General features: G+C 43.1%; 1 protein-coding gene across 4 annotated transcripts in view; it reads right to left on the reverse strand.

Annotated features, from left to right (window-relative positions):
• LOC135510773 (arginyl-tRNA--protein transferase 1) overlaps positions 1–26344 on the reverse strand; it is a 174009-nt gene that overhangs the window by 141296 nt on the left and 6369 nt on the right. For all 4 annotated transcript variants that reach the window (XM_064931982.1, XM_064931981.1, XM_064931980.1 and 1 more), the window contains exons 5-6: positions 22744–22941; positions 2075–2289 (exon numbers count right to left, since the gene is read on the reverse strand). In XM_064931982.1, the coding sequence (XP_064788054.1) occupies positions 2075–2289; positions 22744–22941 (413 nt within the window). The remainder of the gene's footprint in view (positions 1–2074; positions 2290–22743; positions 22942–26344) is intronic.

A 26344-nucleotide genomic window follows, 5' to 3' on the forward strand; every position in this document is an offset into this window, starting at 1 on the left:
ACAGACTAACACCAAACCATTCCAATAATGTTTCTGTAATGCCACGTAATTAAAATGGAGAGACATTGGCCTTCAAAAGCCCCTGTAAGCCGATATGTTGTTCCACATGTGGAACTCTGTGTGAGCCCATATCCTGTTCTCTTTGATAAAAAAACGAGCAGAAGAGACTCGCTGACTACAGAATGTGTCTGATAAACAGAGAAGGCCAATGGCCAAACAAGAGCAAGTGAACGTGTGAGAGGAGAGTGGGTTTGTAACTAAAAGATAATAAATAATAGGAAGGCATATTGAGCGAGAAAGACAGGTTAGTGTTATACGCTTCTCTTTGGGGAAAGGGGGGGCCTGTCAATCGTGTGTCCACACTGACCCCTGGTGGTGGCAAGGGCACAAGTATGTGTCCCAACCTGACCCTCCAGACATCTCATCTATGTAATTCACTAAAAGCCACTAGTTTTACTGTAAAACACTAAGGGTTGTGGATGAGAACAGGGTTGTGGTTACAGGAAAAGGCTTTATTACAATTCCCAGAGTCTCAATTTGTCTATCAGTACAAGGGAAGGGGCCTTACCTATAGTCAGGGGCCCCTTACCCTCGATCACATCTCCTCGCTCTCTTTAACGTCTCTTTCATTGGGCTTCTCTGTACATTGCTTCTCTCCTCCTCACAGTCCTTTCCTAATGATTGTCTGACTCCATCACTCAGGCGGTCTGACATGTTTAATGGTTGTGCTGGTGATGAAGTGGAGCTGGAATGTTGTTAATTGCATTTGTGTAAACACCCAAAATATCCTTGCGGTCCAAGACCTTCAGTTTCCCCCTGTAGCTCCACAGCTTACTCAACAAAATCTGAACTGGGGTGTATTTGGTGATATGAAACGTTCTGATAGAAAGTTGTCGATAGAAATAGAATAAATAGAGCAGACTTGCACGATCCCTATTCTACATGACAGGCAGTCAGATGTGCTCGACTCAATTCACTTTTATCTAATTCTGAACTTTCTGGTATGTTAGATCATCCTGAACTGGCTCCTGCTGAAGTCTAAGTCTCTTAAAGTCAAAGAGTGGTGTAAATGGCAAAACCCAGATTCAATTATCTCCATAATCATCAGAATCCTAAACATCCCAATTCCTAGCATTGATTGCAGCCAATCGGCATGCTTTAGGCCTACAAACTCGTGTTTCAAAACACATGAGCCTTTCAATCATCTTAAATTGCCAAACAACAAATTAACCTTCAATTGGGTGGCTCGACTTTGTGTGTACGTTCATCCACTTAAGGAAATTGAATGAGTAAACATCACAGCCAATAGAAGTAATCAAATCAGCTAAGATGAGCTGATTGGGAGAGGAGTCTGATGGGAGCTCAGTGCCAGTCAGTGAATGAATAGCTCGTCTCAAGGTCTGGCTTAATCAAAAGCTGACATCACTCTAGACTACCAACCTCAGCGAAAGTCAAGAGGATGGACCAAAACTACACCTTATACTGGAAAGGGATTTTTTAAAATCTGGGCTGGTGTTCCAAATGTAACTATATTCCATTCATAGTGCACTACTTTTGACCAGGGCCCATTAGAGCTTTGGTCAAAAGTAATACACTATAGGTTATGGGGAATAGGGTGCCATTTGGGATGTAACCCTGCCTGCAGTACATCCCAGAGCCAAAAGTACAGTTACATCTCTTATAAACAATGCAGAGCTCTGCAGTCGTTTGAATGTGATTACTTGGGGTAGCCTGAACCCGCGTGTGGGGTCAGGCTACCATTTGGTTGAGTTTGTGTCGTGAAGTGCTGGATTTTCCACTTGGGCTCTGGCCGTACCATTCTCCCAACAGGCACGCATGGTGAAGTCACTGGGTTAGGGAAGCCGATAGAGGCCTCTCTGGCCGGGTCTGACGGTAGATCCTTTGGAAGTAGATAGATGTAAAGCAATATAGAGGAAACTCACCTAAAGCCACTGGAAGGCCAGGTGGCGCCATCACTGTATTACTTACACCCATCCGGTTCCTTCAGATCTGTAGACATTGAATGAGTAGTGGCTAGGAAGTAGCTGTAGACCTGAACCCCTCTCTCGCTTACCTCGAGGCGGTGCAGAGGACTATCGGGCAGAGATTCGTTGATGAACTCCTCCAGGGCTTTGGGTTGGTTGAGCTGGACGGGAGTGGCGGGGTTAGAGGTCGCAGAGGCCGGGACTCCACCCCCCACCTGTCTCTTCTGCTCCTTCTGCAGCCGGCGAGCCTTCCTCAGTTCCTTGGCTTTCCTACATAACGGCCTGCCGGGGTCCGCTCCTACCCCTGAAGGGGAGGAGAGAGATGGAGAAGAGTGGGATGGAGAGCGGGAGAAAAATAGGAAGAGAGGGTGGGAGGGAAAGAATAAATACTATTGTTAGAAACTAGAATGGTATAGATGGGAGCACAAGTTTCCTTTCCAAGGGTGCGAGAACTTCAGGATGTTAACACCACATCGTAATACTTCTTCGCTCCAAAAACAAGCTTGGGGTATGGCATTTCCAAAACTGTTCAATATAAAGGAATTGTGTAAAATAAGAACTACAGCCTTATGGAACAGGCAAACAAGTTTTCCCTTCATGCAAGACTTCTGCATGAGGTTTATTAACACGGTAGTGTGGGAGTGTGAAAGAGGTGGTTACTTTTAAACGATGTTGCCATTGATGATGAGTCCCACATTTGGGGATGTTTTGTGGGTGTGAGGCCATGTTTCCAATGGCTTTGCTCCCCTCAGGCGAAGTTGGATTGCCTTGTTTGCTTTAGCGTAGCCTCCACACGCATGCGCCAACACACACCAAAAAAAAAAAAAAAAAAAACAGCTCTACATGGACGGCGTTTTCCATTTTTTCCCCCTTCCTCAATACATGACATCACCGCACGAGAACCTATAAAACAGCATGGGTTGTGTTTGTTGACTGCAAGTGATTTCTTGGCTTTTTGTGGACACCTTTGGTTTCAAATGAAGGGGTATCAACTTAGGTCCTCTGCCTCTGGGGAGTTTCCAATCGAATGAAGAAGATCATGACCATATAGGACTGTGTGTATTTATTTATTTATTTCGCCTTTATTTAACAGGGTAAGCTAGTTGAGAACAAGTTCTCATTTGCAATTACGACCTGGCCAAGATAAAGCACAGCAATTCGACACAGAGTTACACATGGAATAAACAAAACAGTCAATAATACAGTACAACAAAAGAAAACAAAAAAAGTCTATGTACAGTGAGTGCAAATGAGGTAAGATAAAGGAGTTAAAGCAATAAATAGGCCATGGTGGCAAATAAATTACAATATAGCAATTTAAAACACTGGAATGGTAGATGTGCAGAAGATGAATGTGCAAGTAGAGATACTGGGGTGCAAAGGGGCAAGACAAATAAATAAATACTGTATGGGGATGGGGTAGGTAGATGGGCTGTTTACAGGTGGGCTATGTACAGGTGCAGTGATTTGCTCTGACAGCTGGTGCTTAAAGCTAGTGAGGGAGATATGGGTCTCAAGCTTCAGTGATTTTTGTGCAGTTCGTTCCAGTCATTGGCAGAGTTTAGTCTAACCAGACACCTAGGTATTTGTAGTTATGCACGTATTCTAAGTCAGAGCCGTCCAGAGTAGTGATGTTGGACGGGCGAGCAGGTGCGGGCAGGGATCGTTTGAATAGCATGCATTTATTTCTCCCTGCGTTTAAGAGCAGTTGGAGGCAACGGAAGGAGAGTTGTATGGCATTGAAGCTCGTCTGGAGGTTAGTTAATACAGTGTCCAAAGAGGGGCCAGAAGTATACACAATGGTGTTGTACTGGATGGTTTGGACAGGGCTGCAGGTTCTGATGGGAAACAGCGTTCAGCTTTCCAGCATGTCAGTAGCTGCTCCATACAGAGTACTGGACCTTAGGCAGAGGTGTGTGTCTGTTGCTGACATCAGAAGGAGCACACTACAATCACAAGAGCAGTTTCTTAGAGACAAACATACAAACCAGGCTGATAAAGCTTAAACAGGATAGGAGAAGAGAGTACTGTAAGGAAACTGGATCTTGTTCCAGACCTACTACGAAAAGTGACACACACAAACCCCATTCTTTACAGAGGAGTCTGTTGCATCTACATGACAGAGGACCGAGACAGACGGACTACTCTTTCAACTTGACGCATGCATATATTGCGCAATGCAGCTCCAGTAACCCCATCCCTTCCCACCTGGCCTTCTGCAAGCCACCACCAAAAGCACTCTTGATTGGCGAACGTCATACCGGAGACCCGCAGGAGGAGAGGGCAAGTACTAGTGTCAGGAACCAGGGTCATATTCACTAGTCATCAAACATAAGAAATATAACTGAAACAAGGACTACCTAAAAACATGTCCAATCAGAAGATTAGTTAATTTTCTGTTGCAAAGCATTTTACTACAGTGTGCACTAACTAATATGGCCCGGTGTCAAAACTGGGTGGAACGATTTTCAGCATAGACCTACACATACTAACTAATGTTTCTACATACTATGAACTGTACACTCTCTTCAGTATCTATATGGGCGGTACTTTGACTTGAGGGCTACACACTTTTCTGTAAATCATTCATTGAGGTAAGAGTTGTGAGCTTATCTGAACTGAATCAGGACCCCGAGAGACCATAGATAAATCCCTCAGTCACGGTTAACTTTGCAGTTGTCTGGGTGCTAATGCTATGGGGCAGGTTGAGTGATTCTGTGTCTAGACACTAGACACCAAGTTATGAGACAAAGTGAAATGAAGGAGAGAGCGTGAGAAAGCAAGAAAAAGAGGGAGGGAAGATCTGAATAGCATACTCCTCAGCCTCTCTCAAATCCCATTGGATGAGAAAGCATCGAAGTCCGTCCCCTCTGACCTCTTCTAATGGGTTTTGAGAAGGAGGCGGGATAGTGGCGAGGGGATGCGAGGCAGTGGAGGCTCCTCAGAGAAGAAAGAAAAGGACCATCCACTGAATTTCATAATGGTAAAACATTTAAAGTTGTACTTTTTAGATAAAACTACACTAAGTATATTCACGTCACCGAATAATTGATTTAAACACTTTTGCAATGAAAGTCTACAGTAGCTTCAACAGAACTCTGTAAGGTAGCACCATTGTGAAGCCGATCCAATTCACATTCTCCCAGAGACAAACAGAAAATGATATGTGTCTCAGTCAGAAGACTGAGGAGAGAGCATTACCTCCTTCCCTTGTATATCCTCAAATTCTCTCCGTATCCTGTGACTAAAGAGAGAACGTTTCCGAGCAGGAGATAAACAGAGAGCAGGAGTGACCGCGCGGTCAAATGGTTTCCCTCCAAATAAGTATAAACTAAATACAGTCAGGGCAAGATTGAGCGGTCACATATCGGGTTCTGGCCTCTGTTCAGACTGAAGACTGACTGATCCAAACACATAGCAGGGTTCTACACTTTTTTTTTTTTACTGCTACCAATTTTTTCACATGATTTTGGTCGCAGCAATATTTAATTAAAAATAAATATAGAATTGATGACCTAGATCCAGATTCACAAAAAAAAGCTTAAAATATATATTATTTTAAATAAGTTTAAGATCATTTGTAAGTGCAATTCCTAAAACATTTCTTGTTAATGTAGGATTTTATGAACTATATTTTTAAGATCATGATTGTTGCGAAGCAATGAGCTCGCTAGTAAGGGCAATCATGTTAGCACATTTCTTACTGATAAAACAAATATACTTGGATTTAAAACAATCAATACTGAAACTTTTAGACAAAGTTTGTGAGTCAACTAAACATGATCAATTGCTTTCATTAGCTTATTTTCCTCACTTCCATGAGTTTAAGACAAGGGTTGAGCCATGTTGGAATTAAGAACATTTCCAAGAATCCAATAACTTTATTTTTGAAGAATCGTCTTAAGCAATTTCATATCAACAAGCAAGGTGCAGCAAACATAAGCACCATCGCTTGATAGTGCATAAACAATTTTAAAAGGATTGCATGAATAACTGGAATTATATCATTTTAGTTATTTGTTTAGATAGAGTAAAGGATATGTTCTGTATAATCCTACAAATTCCTAGGGAAACAAAACATAGGCCGATAACCTATTTTTGTTTCCCTTACAATAAAAACAGTGTAATTCATTGATCACATTTATGAATAAAGTCCAGTTACAGCTTTTGACAAAGTAGAAATGAAAAAGATAATATAAAAATCAGCCAGGTGCACAGGTGAAATTATTTTGCTGCATTCTTCAACAAAAGGACCAGCTCATGAATTACATAAAGAAATAGCATATTGTAATATATGTTAGTTTTTGCTTAGTAGCCAGAGCAATGCTGCCGCGGGAGGTGTCATGTGCCGAATGCATGGACAGCACAGATATTCTTGGAAAAAGTTCAAATAGAGCTGCACCTCTTGAATTATGAGTGTTATTTGACAAAGGTAATAGAAACGGCAAAATATGTGCATTCTGATACTACAATGCATTTGGAAAGTATTCAGGCCCCTTGACTTTTTCCACATTTTGTTACAGCACAATCTTATTCTAAAATGGGTTAACTTCAATATAGGGGGTGCTCTTTTCATTTTTGGATAAAAAAACGTTCCCGTTTTAAACAAGATATTTTGTCACGAAAAGATGCTCGACTATGCATATAATTGACAGCTATGGAAATAAAACACTGACGTTTCCAAAACTGCAAAGATATTTTCTGTGAGTGCCCCAGAACTAATGCTATAGGCGAAACCAAGATGAAATTTCATGCAGGAAATGCCCCAGATTTTGAATGCGCCTTGTTCCAATGTCTCCTTATATGGCTGTGAATGCGCCAGGAATGAGCCTACACTTTGTCATTTCCCCAAGGTGTCTGCAGCATTGTGACGTATTTGTAGGCATATCATTGGAAGATTGACCATAAGAGACTACATTTACCAGGTGTCCGCTTGGGGTCCTCCGTCGAAATTATTGCGCAATCTCCAGCTGCGTCCACTTTTCCATTAGGGTCAGAGGAGAAAGGCAACTGCCACGAATGATTTATCATCGAATAGATGTGAAAAACACCTTGAGGATTGATTCTAAACAACGTTTGCCATGTTTGTCGATATTATGGAGTTAATTTGGAAAAAGGTTCATCATGACTGAATTGTCTTGGGGTTTTCTTAGCCAAACGTGATGAACATGCGAGTGTAGCGAAATGCTTGTGCTTCCAGTTCCGACAATGCAGTAATAACCAACAAGTAATCAAACTAACAATTCCAAAACTAAATTTCTTATACACAGTGTAAGGGGATAAAGAATATGTACATAAAGATATGAATGAGTGATGGTGAAGAGCAGCATAGGCAAGATACAGTAGATGGTATCGAGTACAGTATATACATATGAGATGAGTATGTAAACAAAGTGGCATAGTTAGTGGCTCGTGATACATGTATTACATAAGGATGCAGTAGATGATATAGAGTAAAGTATACATATGAGATGAATAATGTAGGGTATGTAAACATTATATTAGGTAGCATTGTTTAAAGTGGCTAGTGATATATTTTCCATCATTTCCCATCAATTCCCATTATTGAAGTGGCTGGAGTTGAGTCAGTGTGTTGGCAGCAGCCACTCAATGTTAGTGGTCGTTGTTTAACAGTCTGATGGCCTTGACATAGAAGCTGTTTTTCAATGTCTCGGTCCCAGCTTTGATGCACCTGTACTGACCTCGCCTTCTGGATGATAGCGGGGTGAACAGGCAGTGGCTCGGGTGGGTGTTGTCCTTGATGATCTTTATGGCCTTCCTGTAACGTCGGGTGGTGTAGGTGTCCTGGAGGGCAGGTAGTTTGCCCCCGGTGACGTTGTGCAGACCTCACTACCCTCTGGAGAGCCTTACGGTTGTGGGCGGAGCAGTTGCCGTTCCAGGCGGTGATACAGCCTGCCAGGATGCTCTCGATTGAGCATCTGTAGAAGTTTGAGAGTGCTTTTGGTGACAAGCCGAATTTCTTCAGCCTCCTGAGGTTGAAGAGGTGCTGCTGCACCTTCTTCACGATGCTGTCTGTGTGAGTGGACCAATTCAGTTTGTCTGTGATGTCTACGCCGAGGAACTTAAAACTTACTACCCTCTCCACTACTGTTCCATCGATGTGGATAGGGGGCTGTTCCCTCTGCTGTTTCCTGAAGTCCACAATCATCTCCTTATTTTTGTTGACGTTGAGTGTGAGGTTATTGTCCTGACACCACACTCCGAGGGCCCTCACCTCCTCCCTGTAGGCCGTCTCGTCGTTGTTGGTAATCAAGCCGACCACTGTTGTCCGCAAACTTGATGATTGAGATGGAGGCGCGCGTTGCCGCGCAGTCGTGACTGAACAGGGAGTACAGGAGAGGGCTCAGAACGCACCCTTGTGGGGCCCCAGTGTTGAGGATCAGCGGGGTGGAGATGTTGTTGCCTACCCTCACCACCTGGGGGCGGCCCGTCAGGAAGTCCAGTACCCAGTTGCACAGGGCGGGGTCGAGACCCAGGGTCTCGAGCTCTATGACGAGCTTGGAGCGTACTATGGTGTTAAATGACGAGCTGTAGTCGATGAACAGCATTCTCACATAGGTATTCCTCTTGTCCAGATGGGTTAGGGCAGTGTGGTTGAGATTGCATCATCTGTGGACCTATTTGGGCGGTAAGCAAATTGGAGCGGGTCTAGGGTGTCAGGTAGGGTGGAGGTGATATGGTCCTTGACTAGTCTCTCAAAGCACTTCATGATGACGGAAGTGAGTGCTACGGGGCGGTAGTCGTTTAGCTCAGTTACCTTAGCTTTCTTGGGAACAGGAACAATGGTGGCCCTCTTGAAGCATGTGGGAACAGCAGACTGGTATAGGGATTGATTGAATATATCTGTAAACACACCAGCCAGCTGGTCTGCGCATGCTCTGAGGGCGCGGCTGGGGATGCCGTCTGGGCCTGCAGCCTTGCGAGGGTTAACACGTTTAAATGTTTTACTCACCTCGGCTGCAGTGAAGGAGAGACCGCATGTTTCCGTTGCAGGCCGTGTTAGTGGCACTGTATTGTCCTCAACGCGGGCAAAAAAGTTATTTAGTCTGCCTGGGAGCAAGACATCCTGGTCCGTGACTGCTGGATTTCTTCTTATAGTCCGTGATTGATTGTAGACCCTGCCACATACCTCGTGTCAGAGCCGTTGAATTGAGATTCTACTTTGTCTCTATATTGACGCTTAGCTTGTTTGATAGCCTTACGGAAGGAATAGCTGCACTGTTTGTATTCGGTCATATTACCAGTCACCTTGCCCTGATTAAAAGCAGTGGTTCGCGCTTTCAGTTTCACGCGAATGCTGCCATCAATCCACGGTCTCTGGTTAGGGAATGTTTTAAATCGTTGCTATGGGAACGATATCTTCAGCGCTCGTTCTAATGAACTCGCACACCGAATCAGCGTATTCGTCAATGTTGTTGCCTGACGCAATACGAAACATGTCCCAGTCCACGTGATGGAAGCAGTCTTGGAGTGTGAAATCAGCTTGGTCGGACCAGCGTTGGACAGACCTCAGCGTGGGAGCTTCATGTTTCAGTTTGTCTGTAGGCAGGGATCAGCAAAATGGAGTCGTGGTCAGCTTTTCCGAAAGGGGGGCGGGGCAGGGCCTTATATGCGTTGCGGAAGTTAGAATAACAGTGAGCCAAGGTTTTGCCAGCCCTGGTGGCGCAATCGATATGCTGATACAATTTAGGGAGTCTTGTTTTCAGATTAGCCTTGTTAAAATCCCCAGCTACAATGAATGCAGCCTCAGGATGTATGGATTCCAGTTTGCAAAGAGTCAAATAAAGTTCGTTCAGAGCCATTGATGTGTCTGCTTGGGGGTGGGGGGGGCTATATACGGCTGTGATTATAATCGAAGAGAATTCTCTTGGTAGATAATGCGGTCTACACTTGATTGTGAGGAATTCTAAAAATCAGGTGAACAGAAGGATTTGAGTTCCTGTATGTTTCTGTGATCACACCACGTCTCGTTAGCCATAAGGCATACGCCCCCGCCCCTCTTCTTACCAGAAAGGTGTTTGTTTCTGTCGGCGCGATGCGTGGAGAAACCCGCTGGCTGCACCGCCACCGAAAGCGTCTCTCCAGTGAGCCATGTTTCCGTGAATCAAAGAACTTTACAGTCTCTGATGTCCCTCTGGAATGTTACCCTTGCTCGGATTTCATCAACCTTGTTGTCAAGAGACTGGACATTGGCGAGAAGAATGCTAGGAAGTGGGGCACAATGTGCCCGTCTACGTAGTCTGACCAGAAGACGGCCTCGTTTCCCTCTTTTACGAAGTCGTTTTTTTGGGTCTCTGGCTGGGATCCATTCTGTTGTCCTGGTTGAAAGGCAGAACACAGGATCCGCTTCGCGAAAGTCATATTCTTGGTCGTACTGATGGTGAGTTGACGCTGATCTTATATTCAGTAGTTCTTCTCGACTGTATGTAATGAAACCTAAGATGACCTGGGGTACTAATATTAGAAATAACACATAAAAAAAACTGCATAGTTTCCTAGGAACGCGAAGCGAGGCGGCCAGCTCTGTCAGCGCCGGATGCAACTGCTGTGTCAGACTTCAAAAGAACTTTACCGAAATGGCAATAATCAAGCAAAAATAAAGTACGGCGCTCAGAGCCCAAATCAAGCCAAACAGATATCCGCCATGTTGGAGTCAGATGTCAGAATAGCATAAAATATTCACTTACCTTAGATGATCTTCATCAGAATGCACTCCTAGTAATCCCAGTTCCACAATAAATGTTTATTTTGTTCGATAATGTCCATAATTCATGTCAAAATAGGTAATTTTGTTTGCGCGTTCAGTCCTGTAATCCACATTCATGACGAGCTTTCACTAGGAGCAGACTAAAAGTTTTAAAAATGTTCATTACAGTTCATAGCAACAAGGTCAAACGAGGTTTAGAATCAATCTTTAAAAACCATCCTGACATGAATCTTCAATAATACTCCAACTGGACAATTCCTTTGTCTTCAGAAATGAAGTGGAACGTAGCTACCTTTCACGTGAGTGCGCGACTGAGGCTGTGGCACTCTGCCAGACCACTCACTCAGAGCTCTTATTTTATTTTCTCTTTGTTTAACTAGGCTAGTCAGTTAAGAACAAATTCTTCTTTTCAATGACGGCCTAGGAACAGTGGGTTAACTGCCTGTTCAGGGGCAGAACGACAGATTTGTACCTTGTCAGCTCGGGGATTCGAACTTGCAACCTTCCGGTTACTAGTCCAACTCTCTAACCACTAGGCTACCCTGTCGCCCCTCCTTTATAGTAGAACCCTCAAACCAGTTTCTAAACACTGTTGACATCTACTGGAAGCCGTGGGAAGTGCAACATATCAAATACACAGTGGGATATTGGTTTGGGGCTGAGTTGAGAAACTACAAACCTCAGATTTCACACTTCCTGGTTGGATTTCTTCAGGTTTTTGCCTGCCATATGAGTTATGTTATACTCACACACCTCATTCAACCCGTTTTAGAAAATTGAGTGTTTTCTATCCAAATCTACTAATGATATGCATATTCTAGCTTTTATGGCTGAGTAGCAGGCAGCTTAGTTTGGGCACACTTTTTATCCAAAATTCCCAATACTGCCCCCTACCCCAAAGAAGTTACTGTTGGGTCGCAAATGGGTCTTCCAAATGGACAATGATCCCAAGCATACTTCCAAAGTTGTGGTAAAATGGCTTAAGGACAACAAAGTCAAGGTATTGGAGTGGCCATCACAAAGCAATGACCTCACTCCCGTAGAAAATTTGTGGCAGAACTGAAAAAGTGTGTGCGAGCAAGGAGGCCAACAAACCTGACTCAGTTACACCAGCTCTGTCAGGAGGAATGGGTAAAAATTCACCCAACTTATTGTGGGAAGCTTGTGGAAGGTTCTCCAAAATGTTTGACCTAAGTTAAACAATTTAAAGGCAATGCTACCAAATACACTCGATTAGTATGTAAACGTCCTACTCACTGGGAATGTGATGAAAGAAAAGCTGAAATAATTCTCTACTATTATTCTGACATTTCACAGTCTTAAAATAAAATGGTGATCCTGACTGACAGGGAATTTTTACTAGGATTAAATGTCAGGAATTGTGAAAAACTGAGTTTAAATGTAGTTGGCTAAGGTGTATGTAAACGTCCGACTTCAACCATACTTCAACCTGTCACATAACATATGTCGCTAGACAATTTACCCCTTCTCTTTAACACACACACACACACACACACACAAACATGCATTTCTCAGTGTCACACACAAAGAGGTACTCGAGGAAAGAGCATGCAGCCTTGGTAAAGAAAATGACAGATCTATTTCTGTGGAAGACAGTCTCCCACTCCAGCAGTTAACACTTCATCAAATCTATAGCACTCTCCCTGCCCTCTCAGCCACACAAACACTTTTCATTAAGTAGCCTAGTATAACAAGCACAGGAAAACAGACTGATTTTCTCTCGTACCACCCACACGATTTAATGTTTCCCAGTAGAAGAGGTCGTTTTGTTGCTGCGTCATCCCTCTGTGCAAGCCTTGCAGCGGTGTTGGCATGTATATTTATGGCAGGGGCGTAGGCAGCAGAGAGAGCACTGGGGGTTTAACAACCTGTCCTTACCGTCACAACCTGATCATAAATTTCTATTGAAAAAAAATTACTTGCTATGTCTTTACGTCACCTGCCATCCCATGGTTGGAGTTATTTATCCAATACAACCCAGTGTTCTTCAATGGAAGCTTCTCTAACATCAGATATGTACAGTGCGGTGTCCCTCAGGGCATGTTACACACTCTCCATGTCAGCACCCAAAGCCAGTGAGCTCACTGAATAAGGAGATAGTTAGTCTCAAATATAATTGTATTGGTCATATACACATATTTAGCAGCTGTTATTGCAAGTGTAGCAAAATGCTTATCCTAGCTCCAACAGTGCAGTACTATCTAAAAACAATTCACAACAGTACACACAAATCCAAAAGTAAAAGAAAGCAATTAAGAAATCTTTGATCGAGCAATGTCGGAGTGGCATTGACTAAAACACAGTAAAATATAATACAGTATATACATATGAGATGAGTAAAGCAGTACGTAAACATTATTAAAGTGACTTGTGTTCCATTATTTAAAAGTGGCCAGTAATTCCATGTCTTTGTATACAGGGCAGAATCCTCTAAGGTGCAGGGTTGCGTAACCAGGTGGAAGCTGGCTAGTGATGGCTATTGAACAGTGTGATGGGGTTGATAGCTGTTTTTCAGTCTCTCGGTCCCAGCGTCGATGCACCTGTACTGACCTCGCCTTCTGGATGGTAGCGAGGTGAACAGACAGTGGTTCTTGTCCTTGATAATCTTTTAGGCCTTCCTGTGGCATTGGGTGTTGTAGGTGTCCTGGAGGGTAGTTTGCCCCCGGTGATGTGTTGTGCAGACCACACCACTCTGGGGAGCCCTGCGGTTGTGGGTAGTACAGTTGCCGTACCAGGCAGTGATACAGCCTGACACAATGCACTCAATTTTGCACCTGTAAAAATTTGAGTGTTTTAGGTGACAAGCCAAATTTCTTCAGCCTGCTGAGGTTGAAGAGGCGCTATTGCGCCTTCTTCACCACACTGTCTGTGTGGATGGACCATTCAGTTTGTCCATGTGGACACTGAGGAACGTTGTTTTCCTGACACCACACGCCAAGGGCCCTCACCTCCTCCCTGTAGGCCGTCTCATCGTTGTTGTGTCGTCTGCAAACGTGATTGAGTTGGAAGTGTGCATGGCCACGCAGTCATGGGTAAACAGGGAGAACAGGAGGGGGCTGAGCATGCACCCTTGTAAGGCCCCAGTGTTGAGGATCAGCGAAGGGGTGATGTTTCCTAACTTCACCACCTGGGGGCGGCCCATCGGGAAGTCCAGGACCCAATTGCACAGGATGTGGTTGAGACCCAGGGCCTCAAGTTTAATGAGCTTGGACGGTACTACGGTGTTGAATGCTGAGCTGTCAACGAACAGCTCTCACATAGGTATTCCTCTTGTCCAGATGGGATAGGGCAGTGTGCAGGAGATTGCATTGTCTGTGGACCTATTGGGGTAGTATGCAAAATGAAGTGGGTCTAGGTTGGAGGTGTATGGATCCTTGACTAGTCTCTCAAAGCACTTCACTTCATGACAGCGTGAGTGCTATAGGGCAATAGTAATTTATTTCAGTTACCTTGGCCTTCTTGGGTACAGGTACAATGGTGGCCATCTTGAAGCATGTGGGGACTGGGATAGGGAGAGATTGAATATGTCCGTAAACACACCAGCCAGCTAGTCTGCGCATGCTCGGAGGACACTGCTTGGGATGCCGTATGGGCCGGCAGCCTTGAGGGTTAACACGTTTAAATGTCTTACTCACGATGGCCACAGAGGAGAGCCCGCAGTCCTTGGTAGCAGGCTACGTCAGTGACACTGTATTATCCTCAAAGTGTGCAAAGGTGTATAGTTTGTCTGGAAAAAGACTGTCCGTGATGTGGCATATTTTTTTTTTTGTAGTCCGTGATTGCATGTAGACCCTGCCACATGTCTTGTGTCTGAGCAGTTGAATTGCGACTCTACTTTTTCCCTATACAGACATTTCGCTTGCCTTGGAGGGAATAACTCCACTGTTTGTGTTCAGCCATATTCCCAGTCATCTTTCCATGGTTAAATGCAGCGGTTCGCTCTTTCAGTTTGGCAATAATGCCACCATCTACCCACAGTTTCTGATTAAGGTAGGTTTTAAGTCACAGTGGGTACAACATCTCCAATGCACTTCCTTATAACCTCACATAATCTGCATATAAATCAATATTATTCTCTGAGGCAACCCATAACATTTATCAGTCAGCATGATCAGAAAAAAACCTTGAAGTGTGGATTCAATTTCCTCTATCTTGTTGTCTAGAGACTGGACATTGGTGAGTAATATACTCGGAAGTGGTGGGCGGTGTGCATGCCTTCAAAGCCTGACCATAAGGCCGCCCCATCTCCCTCTTTTGCGGCAACGTTGTTTTGGGTCGGCCTCTGGAATTAGATCAAATGCCCTGGGTGGTGGTGCGAACAAAGGATCCGCTTCAGGAAAGTTGTATTCCTGGCCATAATGTTGGTAAGTTGACGTCGCTCTGATATCCAAGAGTTCTTCCCGGCTGTATGTGACACTTAAAGGTTCTCTGAAAGGGTACCAACACATTTCTGCTGCCTTGAAGGTCCCCAAGAACACAGTGGACTCCATAATTCTTAAATGGAAGTTTGTAAGGACCAAGACTCTTCCAAGAGCTGGCCGCCTGGCCAAACTGAACAATCGGGGGAGACAGGTGGTCAGTCTGACAGAGCTCCAGAGTTCCTTTGTGGAGATGGGAGAACCTTCCAGAAGGACAACCATCTCTGCAGCACTCCACTAATCAGGCCTTTATGGTAGATTTACTGAGGAGTGGGTTCCATCTGGCCAAAGGCACATGACAGCCCACTTGGAGTTTGTCAAAAGGCGCCTAAAGACTGACCATGAGAAACAAGATCCTCTTGTCTGATGAAGCCAAGATTGAACTCTTTGGCCTGATTTTCAAGCATCACATCTGGAGGAAACTGGCACCATCCCTACAGTGAAGCATGGTGGTGGCAGCATCGTGCTGTGTGGACGATGTTTTTCAGCAACATGGAGACAAGTTAGGATTGAGGGGGAAATGAACAGAGCAAAGTCCTGAGATCCTTGATGAAGTCCTGAATGCACTGGAGCAGGTTAAGTCTCCGAATGTCCTTGAGTGGCCCAGCCAGTGCACAGACTTGAACCCAATCGAACATCTCTAGAGAGACCTGAAAATAGTTGTGCAGCAACGCTCCTCATCCAACCGGACAGAGCTTGAGAGGATCTGCAGATTAGAATGGTGTACAGGTGTACCAAGACTATAGTGTCATACCCAAGAAGACTAATCACTGCCAAAGGTGCTTCAATAAAGTACTCAGTAAAGGCACTGAACACTTATGTAACTATAATATTTCAGTCTATTCTTTTTAAATAAATTTGCAAACATTTCTAAAAAATCTGTCATTATGGGGTATTGTGTGTAGATTGATGGGAACAAAATACATTTTAGAATAATGTTGTATCATGACAAAATGTGGAAAAAGTCAAGGGGTCTTAATACTTTCTGAATGCACTGTATATATAAACTAAATGTAGCAGTTAACCATTTCACATTTTATCAAGACAGGAATGAACTGGCTCACTAACACAAAAAGTTAGGTAGGCCAACAGTGGCAACCCCTACCTTTAGGGAGCCATGTTAAAAATAATTACAGCTTTACCATCCCACACACTTCTGCACCCCTCTCCATCCAGCCTAACTCAAAACATTTCAGAGAGGTGGGCCATCGGGATGAGGTGGAGAAGACCTGGGGGTGCACCTCAAATTGCACCCTATTCCCTTTCTAGTGTTGCGTCTTTGGCTATGCCGGATTAAGTGATATGAAAAGCTATTCTATAAAACCATTTCACCGTAATTAATATCACCCGATTGAGCTAATCATGTAAGTGTAATTAACGAGAGTCGGGGCACCACAAAATAATATTTATAGAGCTGTTATTTTCCGAATAAACTCTTTAAGACCTAGTAATATTTTACATCAATAGCAGTCAATATTAAGCGTCACCTTACTTCAGTCTCATCTGAAAGTTGTAAATCCTTCATGAACCCTGGCTAAGAAGTTGAATCAGCAATACAAAAATCAGGTTTAATTATTTATTTACTAAATACCTAACTAATCACACAGAATTACACATAATTAATCATAACTTGATGACAAATTACGTCATAAAGGGAAACGTCCGGGCGGAACAGATGTGACAGCTTGTTACACAAAAGGGGCTGGGTTTCAGTGAAAGAGCGAGAAGACTGAGGAAAAAAGGGTGAAGCTGTGCTATCGTAAATACAGTATCTTATGTATTCTAAATTTACCGCCCACTTGGAAAAGGAAAATGCAATAAATATTTACTCTGAGCTGCGCTTCGGTAGGTTGGTGGTAGATGGAAGGCCGTGTTGCCCAACCGAGTCCTTTGTCCTTTGAAGAATGTCTCTGGTGGTCAATTGGATACGTTGTAGTAACTTCGTTGTGTGGTAGACGGGATACTCTGTCTGTTCCTTTCGAACCTTTGTTCGCAGCGGCTGTTGCTAACTCAACGACTAGGAGGTATCACTTCTGTAGTGAATAAGAGTTCAAAGTTCATACCATTCGCAACCCAAGCTCATGCTGATGTTGGCTTCGTTCTGTAGTTATTATCTGAACCATTCTGACATCGGACCGTCGTCCTCACATCCTCGGAACAGGAAGTTATGTCGTCAAGGCTTTATATAGGAAGGGAGAGGAGGGTGTGTTTGAAAAGTTTTATAGCCCATGTACCTTCACAGGGGCGGGCCACTGATTGAGCAGGGCCCTAACCTTATGAAAACCCAAATCTCACATTTTAGAAGCTAAAATCACATTTCATCCCATCACGAATATTTTCATATTCAAACATTTCAATTGAACAACAATTCCATGTGAATCCGATAACTCTGATGTGTTGACTTTCCACTAGAGTTTGTCATCTTATCATTGATGAGAATGTCTCAGATTACAATCGAACTGACATCATATTCATTAAGTACCACCGCATATGTTCAATTGGTCAGATTACCAGAATATAATTCATTACCCCCCACCTTCTGATGTTCCCATAATCTCTATGTTAACCAAGGTGTTTGCAAATGTCACATCAGTAGGGAAGAGAGAGGGGAAAAAAGGGGGGGGGGAGGAAAAGACGTATTTATGACCGTCATAAACCTACCTCCAGGCCAACGTCATGACAATAAGGTTCTGGTTAGAAAGTAGTGCACTATGGGCATTGGTCAAAAGTACTGCACAAAGGGAGCCATTTCACAAGCAGCCCCGACATGACTTTCAGTGGGGGCATTTTCTGAGAGGTGGAGGGGAACATGACATAAGTCTTCATCTCTACTGTATCTGTTACATAGAGGTGTGGTAAACAGATCTGCCCTGTCTGTGCGTATATCTGTGTTTAGGTTTAATCACGGTACTCCATTCTGCTTGTTTATGTTTTATCTGTCGGCCCCAGCCGAACTCAGGCTCTGTGTGTAGTTAATCCGACACTCCCTGCCAAGTCAACACCATTTTACCTGCTGTTGTTGTGCTCGCTGATTAGCTGTTGTTGTCTCACCTACTGTTTTAGCTAGCTCTCCCAATTCAACAACTGTGATTACTGTATGCCTCGCTGTATGTCTCTCTCAAATGTCAATATGCCTTGTATACTGTTGTTCAGGTTAGTTATCATTGTTTTAGTTTGGAGCCCCTAGTTCCACTCTTCATACACCTGGTACCCCCTTTGTCCCACCTCACACACGTGGTGACCTCACTCATTACAACCAGCATGTCCAGAGATACCTCTCTTATCACCCAGTGCCTGGGCTTACCTCCGCTGTACCCGCACCCCACCATACCCCTGTCTGCACATTATGCCCTGAATATATTCTACCATGCCCAGAAATCTGCTCCTTTTATTCTTTGTCCCCAACGCTCTAGGCGACCAGTTTTGAAAGCCTTTAGCCGCACCCTCATACTACTCCTCCTCTGTTCCCCGGGTGATGTGGAGGTAAACCCAGGCCCTGCATGTCCCCAGGCACCCTCTTTTGTTAACTTCTGTGATTGAAAAAGCCTTGGTTTCATGCATGTCAACATCAGAAGCCTCCTCCCTAAGTTTGTTTTACTCACTGCTTTTAGCACACTCTGATAACCCTGATGTCCTTGCCGTGTCTGAATCCTGGCTCAGGAAGGCCACCAAAAATTCTGAGATTTCCATACCCAACTATAACATTTTCCATCAAGATAGAACCAAAGGGGGAGGAGTTGAAGTCTACTGCAGAGATAGCCTGCAAAGTAATGTCATACTTTCCAGGTCCATACCCAAACAGTTCGAACTACTAATTTTAAAAATTACTCTCTCCAGAAATAAGTCTCACTGTTGCCGCCTGCTTCCGACCCCCCTCAGCTCCCAGCTGTGCCCTGGACACCATTTGTGAATTGATCGCCCCCCATCTAGCTTCAGAGTTTATTCTGTTAGGTGACCTAAACTGGGATATGCTTAACACCCCGGCAGTCCTACAACCTAAGCTAGATGCTCTCAATCTCACACAAATCATCAAGGAACCCACCAAGTACAACCCTAAAACTGTAAACAAGAGCACCCTCAGACGTCATCCTGACAAACTGGCCCTCTAAATACACCTCCGCCGTCTTCCACCAGGAAGTCAGCGATCACTGCCTCATTGCCTGTATCCGCTACGGAGCCGCAGTCAAACGACCACCCCTCATCACTGTCAAACGCTCCCTAAAACACTTCTGTGAGCAGGCCTTTCTAATCGACCTGGCCCGGGTATTCTGGAAGAACATTGACTTCATCCCGTCAGTTGAGGATGCCTGGTCATTCTTTAAAAGTAACTTCCTCACCATTTTAGATAAGCATGCTCCGTTCAAAAAATGCAGAACTAAGAACAGATATAGCCCTTGGTTCACTCCAGACCTGACTGCCCTCGACCAGCACAAAAACATCCTGTGGCGGACTGCAATAGCATCGAATAGTCCCCGCGATATGCAACTGTTCAGGGAAGTCAGGAACCAATACACGCAGTCAGTCAGGAAAGCTAAGGCCAGCTTCTTCAGGCAGAAATTTGCATCCTGTAGCTCCAACTCCAAAATATTCTGGGACACTGAAGTCCATGGAGAACAAGAGCACCTCCTCCCAGCTGCCCACTGCACTGAGGCTAGGTAACACGGTCACCACCGATAAATCCATGATTATCAAACTTCAACAAGCATTTCTCAACGGCTGGCCATGCCTTCCGCCTGGCTACTCCAACCTCGGCCAACAGCTCTGCCCCCCCCGCAGCTACTCGCCCAAGCCTCTCCAGGTTCTCCTTTACCCAAATCCAAATAGCAGATGCTCTGAAAGAGCTGCAAAACCTGGACCCGTACAAATCAGCTGGGCTTGACAATCTGGACCCTCTATTTCTGAAACTATCAGCCGCCATTGTCACAACCCCTATTACCAGCCTGTTCAACCTCTCATATCGTCTGAGATCCCCAAGGATTGGAAAGCTGCCGCAGTCATCCCCCTCTTCAAAAGGGGGAGACACCCTGGACCCAAACTGTTACAGACCAATATCCATCCTGCCCTGCCTATCTAAGGTCTTCAAAAGCCAAGTTAACAAACAGGTCAATGACCATCTCGAATCACACCGTACCTTCTCCGCTGTGCAATCTGGTTTCCGAGCCGGTCACGGGTGCACCTCAGCCACACTCAAGGTACTAAACGATAACGGCCATCGATAAAAGACAGTACTGTGCAGCCGTCTTCATCGACCTTGCCAAGGCTTTCGACTCTGTCAATCACCATATTCTTATCGGCAGACTCAGTAGCCTTGGTTTTTCTGATGACTGCCTTGCCTGGTTCACCAACTACTTTTGCAGACAGAGTTCAGTGTGTCAAATCGGAGGGCATGCTGTCCGGTCCTCTGGCAGTCTATGGGGTGCCACAGGGTTCAATACTCGGGCCGACTCTTTTCTCTCTATATATATCAATGATGTTGCGCTTGCTGCAGGCGATTCCCTGATACACCTCTACGCAGACGACACCATTCTACAGTGCCTTGCGAAAGTATTCAGCCCCCTTGAACTTTGCGACCTTTTGCCACATTTCAGGCTTCAAACATAAAGATAAAACTATTTTTTTGTGAAGAATCAACAACAAGTGGGACACAATCATGAAGTGGAACGACATTTATTGGATATTTCAATTTCTTTAACAAATCAAAAACTGAAAAATTGGGCGTGCAAAATTATTCAGCCCCCTTAAGTTAATACTTAGCGCCACCTTTTGCTGCGATTACAGCTGTAAGTCGCTTGGGATATGTCTCTACCATTAAAGGTATGTGTACAGTATTGAATTTAAAAAAAATAATGTGTTTCGTCACTGGCCTACACACACACACAAAATACCCCATAATGTGAAAGGGGATTTATGCTTTTAGAACATTTTACAAATTAAAGCATTCAAACCCTTTATGGCAAGCCTAAATAAGTTCAGAAATAATGCTTAACAAGTCAAAGTTGCATGGACTCACCCGGTTTAAAAAAAATGTTGACTACCTCATCTCTGCAGACCACACATACAATTATCTGTAAGGTCTCTCAGTCGAGCAGTGAATTTCAAAAAAAATTTGACCAAAGACCAGGGAGGTTTTCCCGTGCCCTGCAAAGGGCACCTATTGGTAGAAATAAATAAGTAGACATTGAATATCCGTTTGAGCATGGTGAAGTTAATAATTAAACTTTGGATGGTACACCCAGTCACTACGAAGATACAGGCGTCCTTCCTAACTCAAGTAACCAGAGAGGAAGGACTATAAGACTGCTAAGAGTTTAATGGCTGTGATAGGATAAAACAACATTGTAGTTACTCCACAACAGTTACAGAATTGACAGAGGGAAAAGGATGAAAGCCTGTACAGAATACAAATATTCCAAAACATGCATCCTGTTTGCAACAAGGTACTAAAGTAATACTGTAAAAAAATGTGGCAAAGCAATTAACACTTTGTATTCAAGACAAAAAGTTTTGTTCGGTGCAAAAGCAAACCACCACATTACTAAGTACCACTCTCCATATTTTCAAGCATAGTAGTGGCTTCATCATGTTTGGGGTGTGCATGCTTGTAATCGTTAAGGACTGAGGAGTTTTTCAGGACAAAAAAAATAGATATTAAATCGAGCTAAGCACAGGCAAAATCCTAGAGAAAAACCTGGTTCAGTCTGCATTTCACCAGACACTGGGAGATTCAGTCACCTTTCAGCGGGGCAATAACCTAAAACTCAAATCTACACGAGTTGAAAATATATGGCAAGACCTGAAAATGGAAGTCTAGCAATGATCAACAACCAATTTGAGGTTGAAGAACTTTGGGGGAAGAAAAAATAATAAAGACGGCAAACGTAGAGGCTTACCTAGAAAAATCAATCAAATTAGCCCAAATGTCTAAAAACATGCTTTCACTGTCATTATGGGGTATTGTGTATAGATGGGTGAGAAATATATTTAATACATTTTGATATGTAGGGGGTAGACATTTTGGACATACCCAGAGAGAAAGGACAGTCAGAAGCTGAATTATGAGCAATTATATGTAGCGCTTCCCTCACCTGATCAGTATTTATATGTATTAATTCACTCAATGTTGTTCATTCATTGCCATTTATCACTGTGGTGTGTCTCAGGATATCCTGCAATTGAAATGAGGGGAACTGAAGGGAGAGCTTGTGATAAATTGGCTTACAGCAGAATCGTCGGCTCCATTCATAAGAATCAGGACATAGAACAGCTATATTCATAGGTGACTGCTCCCACCTGCTGCCCATATGGTGAACTTCATTTATTCATTATTTCTAGGTAAATCATTTTTCATGAAAAGGACAGGGAGCTGAGGTTGTGTATCCTTACACCTACGCAACCTAGATGAGAGCTAGATCCTGAGGGGTGAAGATGTAGCCTAATATACACAACATTCTTGCACATTGTAAGCAAGCAAATGACTCAGCTGACATGAGATTCCAGCTTATTTAACCAATCAAAGATCATTCTCTACTGAAGGGTCACACAATTAACTCGCTTCTGTCTAGCCCTCTTGATTTCCTGCCTTTAGACTTACCCGGTTTGGGGGTTGTTTCTGGTCCTCTCCCGTCTGGAACAGACACTGGGTCTTTTCTAGCGGTTTCAAGCTCTGCTGGTGTGGTGTCTCCCTCCTCAGTCAGAATGGCTGTGACCACAGGACTCGCCACCTCAGAGTGACAGACTTTAACAGGACCGTGCAGTCCTCCCTCCTCACACAGCGAGTCCATGGGCTCCCCTGAACAGCACAAAGCCAGTCAGTTAGTACTGATACACAATCAGTAGGTTTTAATACTGTACTACAATGAGGTCTGAATGTAAAAAGTTAGCCTGGTTGAACCAGACAGAACTCACCATTCTCACTTGTTGTGAGTGTTCAGTCTGGTTTAACCAGGCTAATACAGAGTAGGAATGGGCATTTAACATTATTTAACTGGACTATTTGAACAGTGAAATTATTTCAGAGTAAAGAATAATGCGAGAATCTTTGTCATTTCTAAACCATTGTTGTCATTACCTTTCATTATGATTTCAATTACAAAAACAAGTGCAATTTTAAATACAGTGCCTTCAGAAAACCTTCACATCCCTTGACTTTTTCCACATTTTGTTGTGTTCCAAAGTGGGACTAAAATTGATGATCTTTTTTTGACAATGATCTGCACAAAAATATTCTAATGTCAAAGTAAACAATGTAACATTTGAAGGAAAATAAATTAAAATGACATAGCTTGATTAAATAGGATAAGCATACCTTTTAAGCCCACATACCCATTAAGCCCACTTCCATCTTTAGATTCAAATAAAGTAAATAAACAAGTATAGACAAGTATTTACTCTAAGCCAATCAGATGTTTAATTATTAAAGTTAGACAGCTGTGGAACATTTTAAATGCATTTTCTTATTTTACTGTTATATTGTTACATAACTGTCAAGTTTACAAAAAATAGCATCTCGTAAGCTTAAAACTTGTTAAGGATAGGGGGCAGTATTTCCCCTTTGGATGAATTGCATGCCCATAGTGAACTGCCTCCTCTGTCCCAGATGCTAATATATGCATATTATTATTACTATTGGATAGAAAACACTTTGAAGTTTCTAAAACTGTTTGAATTATGTCAGAGTATAACAGAAGTCATAGGGCAGGCAAGTGGAAATTCTGGGGCTGGTTGATTTTCAACTCATCGCCTATTCACATCCAAATAAGATATGGATCTGTTTGCACTGCCTACGCCTTCCACTAGATGTCAACAGTCAGTATAACGTGGAATGAAGCCCCTAGTGTGATGTGGGACCGGATGGCAGCTATTTGAGTCACTGGTCTGGCAGAATGGCAGTTCCTGGTTACGCACAGTAGTCATTATATCGCCTTGCGTTCCATTACTCTGTAGACAAAATCGAATGCTCCGGTTGGAACGTTATTGGATATATATGATAATAACATCCTGAAGATTGATTCTCTACTTAGTTTGACCAGTTTATTCGACCTGGAATATAACTTTTTGAAGTTTTCCTCCGAGTTCGCCTGGACCAGCGTCAGCTTTTGGACATGTGAACTAAACGTCCTAGCAAAATAAGCTAATTGGACATTATGGAACAAAACGATTTATTGCGGAACTAGGATTCCTTGCACTGCATTCTGATGAAAGATCAAAGGTAAAGGAATATTTATGATGTAATTTTGTATTTCTGTTGACTCCAACATGGCAGAAAAATATATTTTCTTCTGAGCGCCGTCTCAGATTATTGCATGGTATGCTTTTTTCAATCTGACACAGCGGTTGCATTAACAACCAGTGTATCTTTAATTATATGTAAAACATGCATCATTCTTCAAAGTTTATGATGAGTATTTCTGTTATATGACGTGGCTCTAATTACTCCGGATATTTTGGAGGCATTTCTGAACATGGCGCCAATGTAAACCGAGATTTGTGGATATAACTATGCATATTATTGAACAAAACAAATGTATTGTGTAATATATCATATGAGTGTCATCTGATGAAGATTATCAAAGGTTAGTGATTAATTTTATCTCTAATTCTGCTTTTGTTACTCCATCTTTGGCTGGAAAAAAAATGGCTGTGTGTTTTTTTGGATTTGGTGGTGATCTAACAAAGTGTGTTTTCGCTGTAAAACATACATACATACATACATATATATATATATATATTTATTTTTTTAATCGGACACGATGGGGAGATTAACAAGATGTTTCTTTCATTTGCTGTATTGGACTTAATGTGTAAAAAAATAAATATTTCAAAAAATATATTTCTGAATTTCCCGCGCTGCCTTTTCAGCGGAATGTTGGGGGGTTCCGTTAGCGGAACCTGTGTCCTAGACAGGTGAAAGGGTACAGCAGCACAAATATCACTAACTCTACACAGAATTGGAATAAATAAATATGGTTCAATACTAGCTTTGCATAATATTGTAGTCTATTGCGTATATTATACACAAAATATTTTGTATTTTTCCTCATAAATCACTCTTGTTCCAATTGAGCCCAGTATGCTCCTATTAAGCCTGGTTTGCATTGAGACATGTGGATAGTGTTGATATCCCTGATATTCAATTAACATACTTTTTTTGGTTCAGATTTAAGTTAATTAAAATAAATTACAGTTATGCATCTAGCCATGGTGTCTTTACTCTCTAAGACGTTTTGAGTGGACAGGTAGGCATCGATGCAGAGAGAATAATGGATCAGGGTTGAGGGATAGAAGACCAAGTTGTGGACAGAAATGCAAACAAATGAGGGACAAGAAGATTACTATTGAGTGACCACTTATGCACTTTGTCATTGTTGTTACGGCTGGGCAATAAATCAGCAAAAAATAAAAATATATTATTATTTTTTAACTTATGGGCGGGCAATTCACAATATCAAGAAGAAAATGCTCTAAATAAGAGTTGTACAACTAAAATGTCAAATACACTGCATTTCAAACAGTCAGCAATAATTAATGAATTCAGGATGGGTTAATGGCGCCGACAGACAGGGCAGCCGTGCTTCTAGCGCCTAAGCAACTTCACAGTATTTAGTTTGTTACTTCTTACATTAACAGCCAACAAAAAGTGTTATTACATTCAACCGGAAATAACTTTTAGATATCAGCGCAGTGGTAACTCACCAGCATTCCCAACCAGGAATATGACTTTCCTGAATTGGATCCTTTGTTCGTACCATTCATGGCAATTCAACTGATTCAAGAGGCTGCTCACAAAATACCGCTGGCGGAGAAGAGGTATTCGGAGAGGAGAAAAGCACACCACCCGCCGCTTCCAAGTACCTTACTCGCAAACATTCAGTCTCTGGATAATACAGTTGACGCGCTCTAGCCGATGATCTCCTTCCAGAGAGAATTCCGGGATTGCAATGTTGTTTAACGGAAACACGGCTCTCTCAGGATATACTGTCTGAGTCCGTACAGCCAGTTGGGTTCTCAGTTCAGGGAGGGGGCTCCCGAAGTCCTACCAGAACATTGACCGTAGAACTTACTCCGAGAAAATATTGGACCACTGCTACTCAACATTTCGAAATGCATACAAGGCCCACCCCAACCCTCCCTTCGGCAAACCTGATCGAGTCCATTTTGCTCCTCCCTTTAGGCAGAAACTGAAACATTAAGTA

This window comes from Oncorhynchus masou, chromosome 23 (assembly GCF_036934945.1).
Source record: "Oncorhynchus masou masou isolate Uvic2021 chromosome 23, UVic_Omas_1.1, whole genome shotgun sequence".
NCBI classification, from domain to species: Eukaryota; Metazoa; Chordata; class Actinopteri; order Salmoniformes; family Salmonidae; genus Oncorhynchus; species Oncorhynchus masou.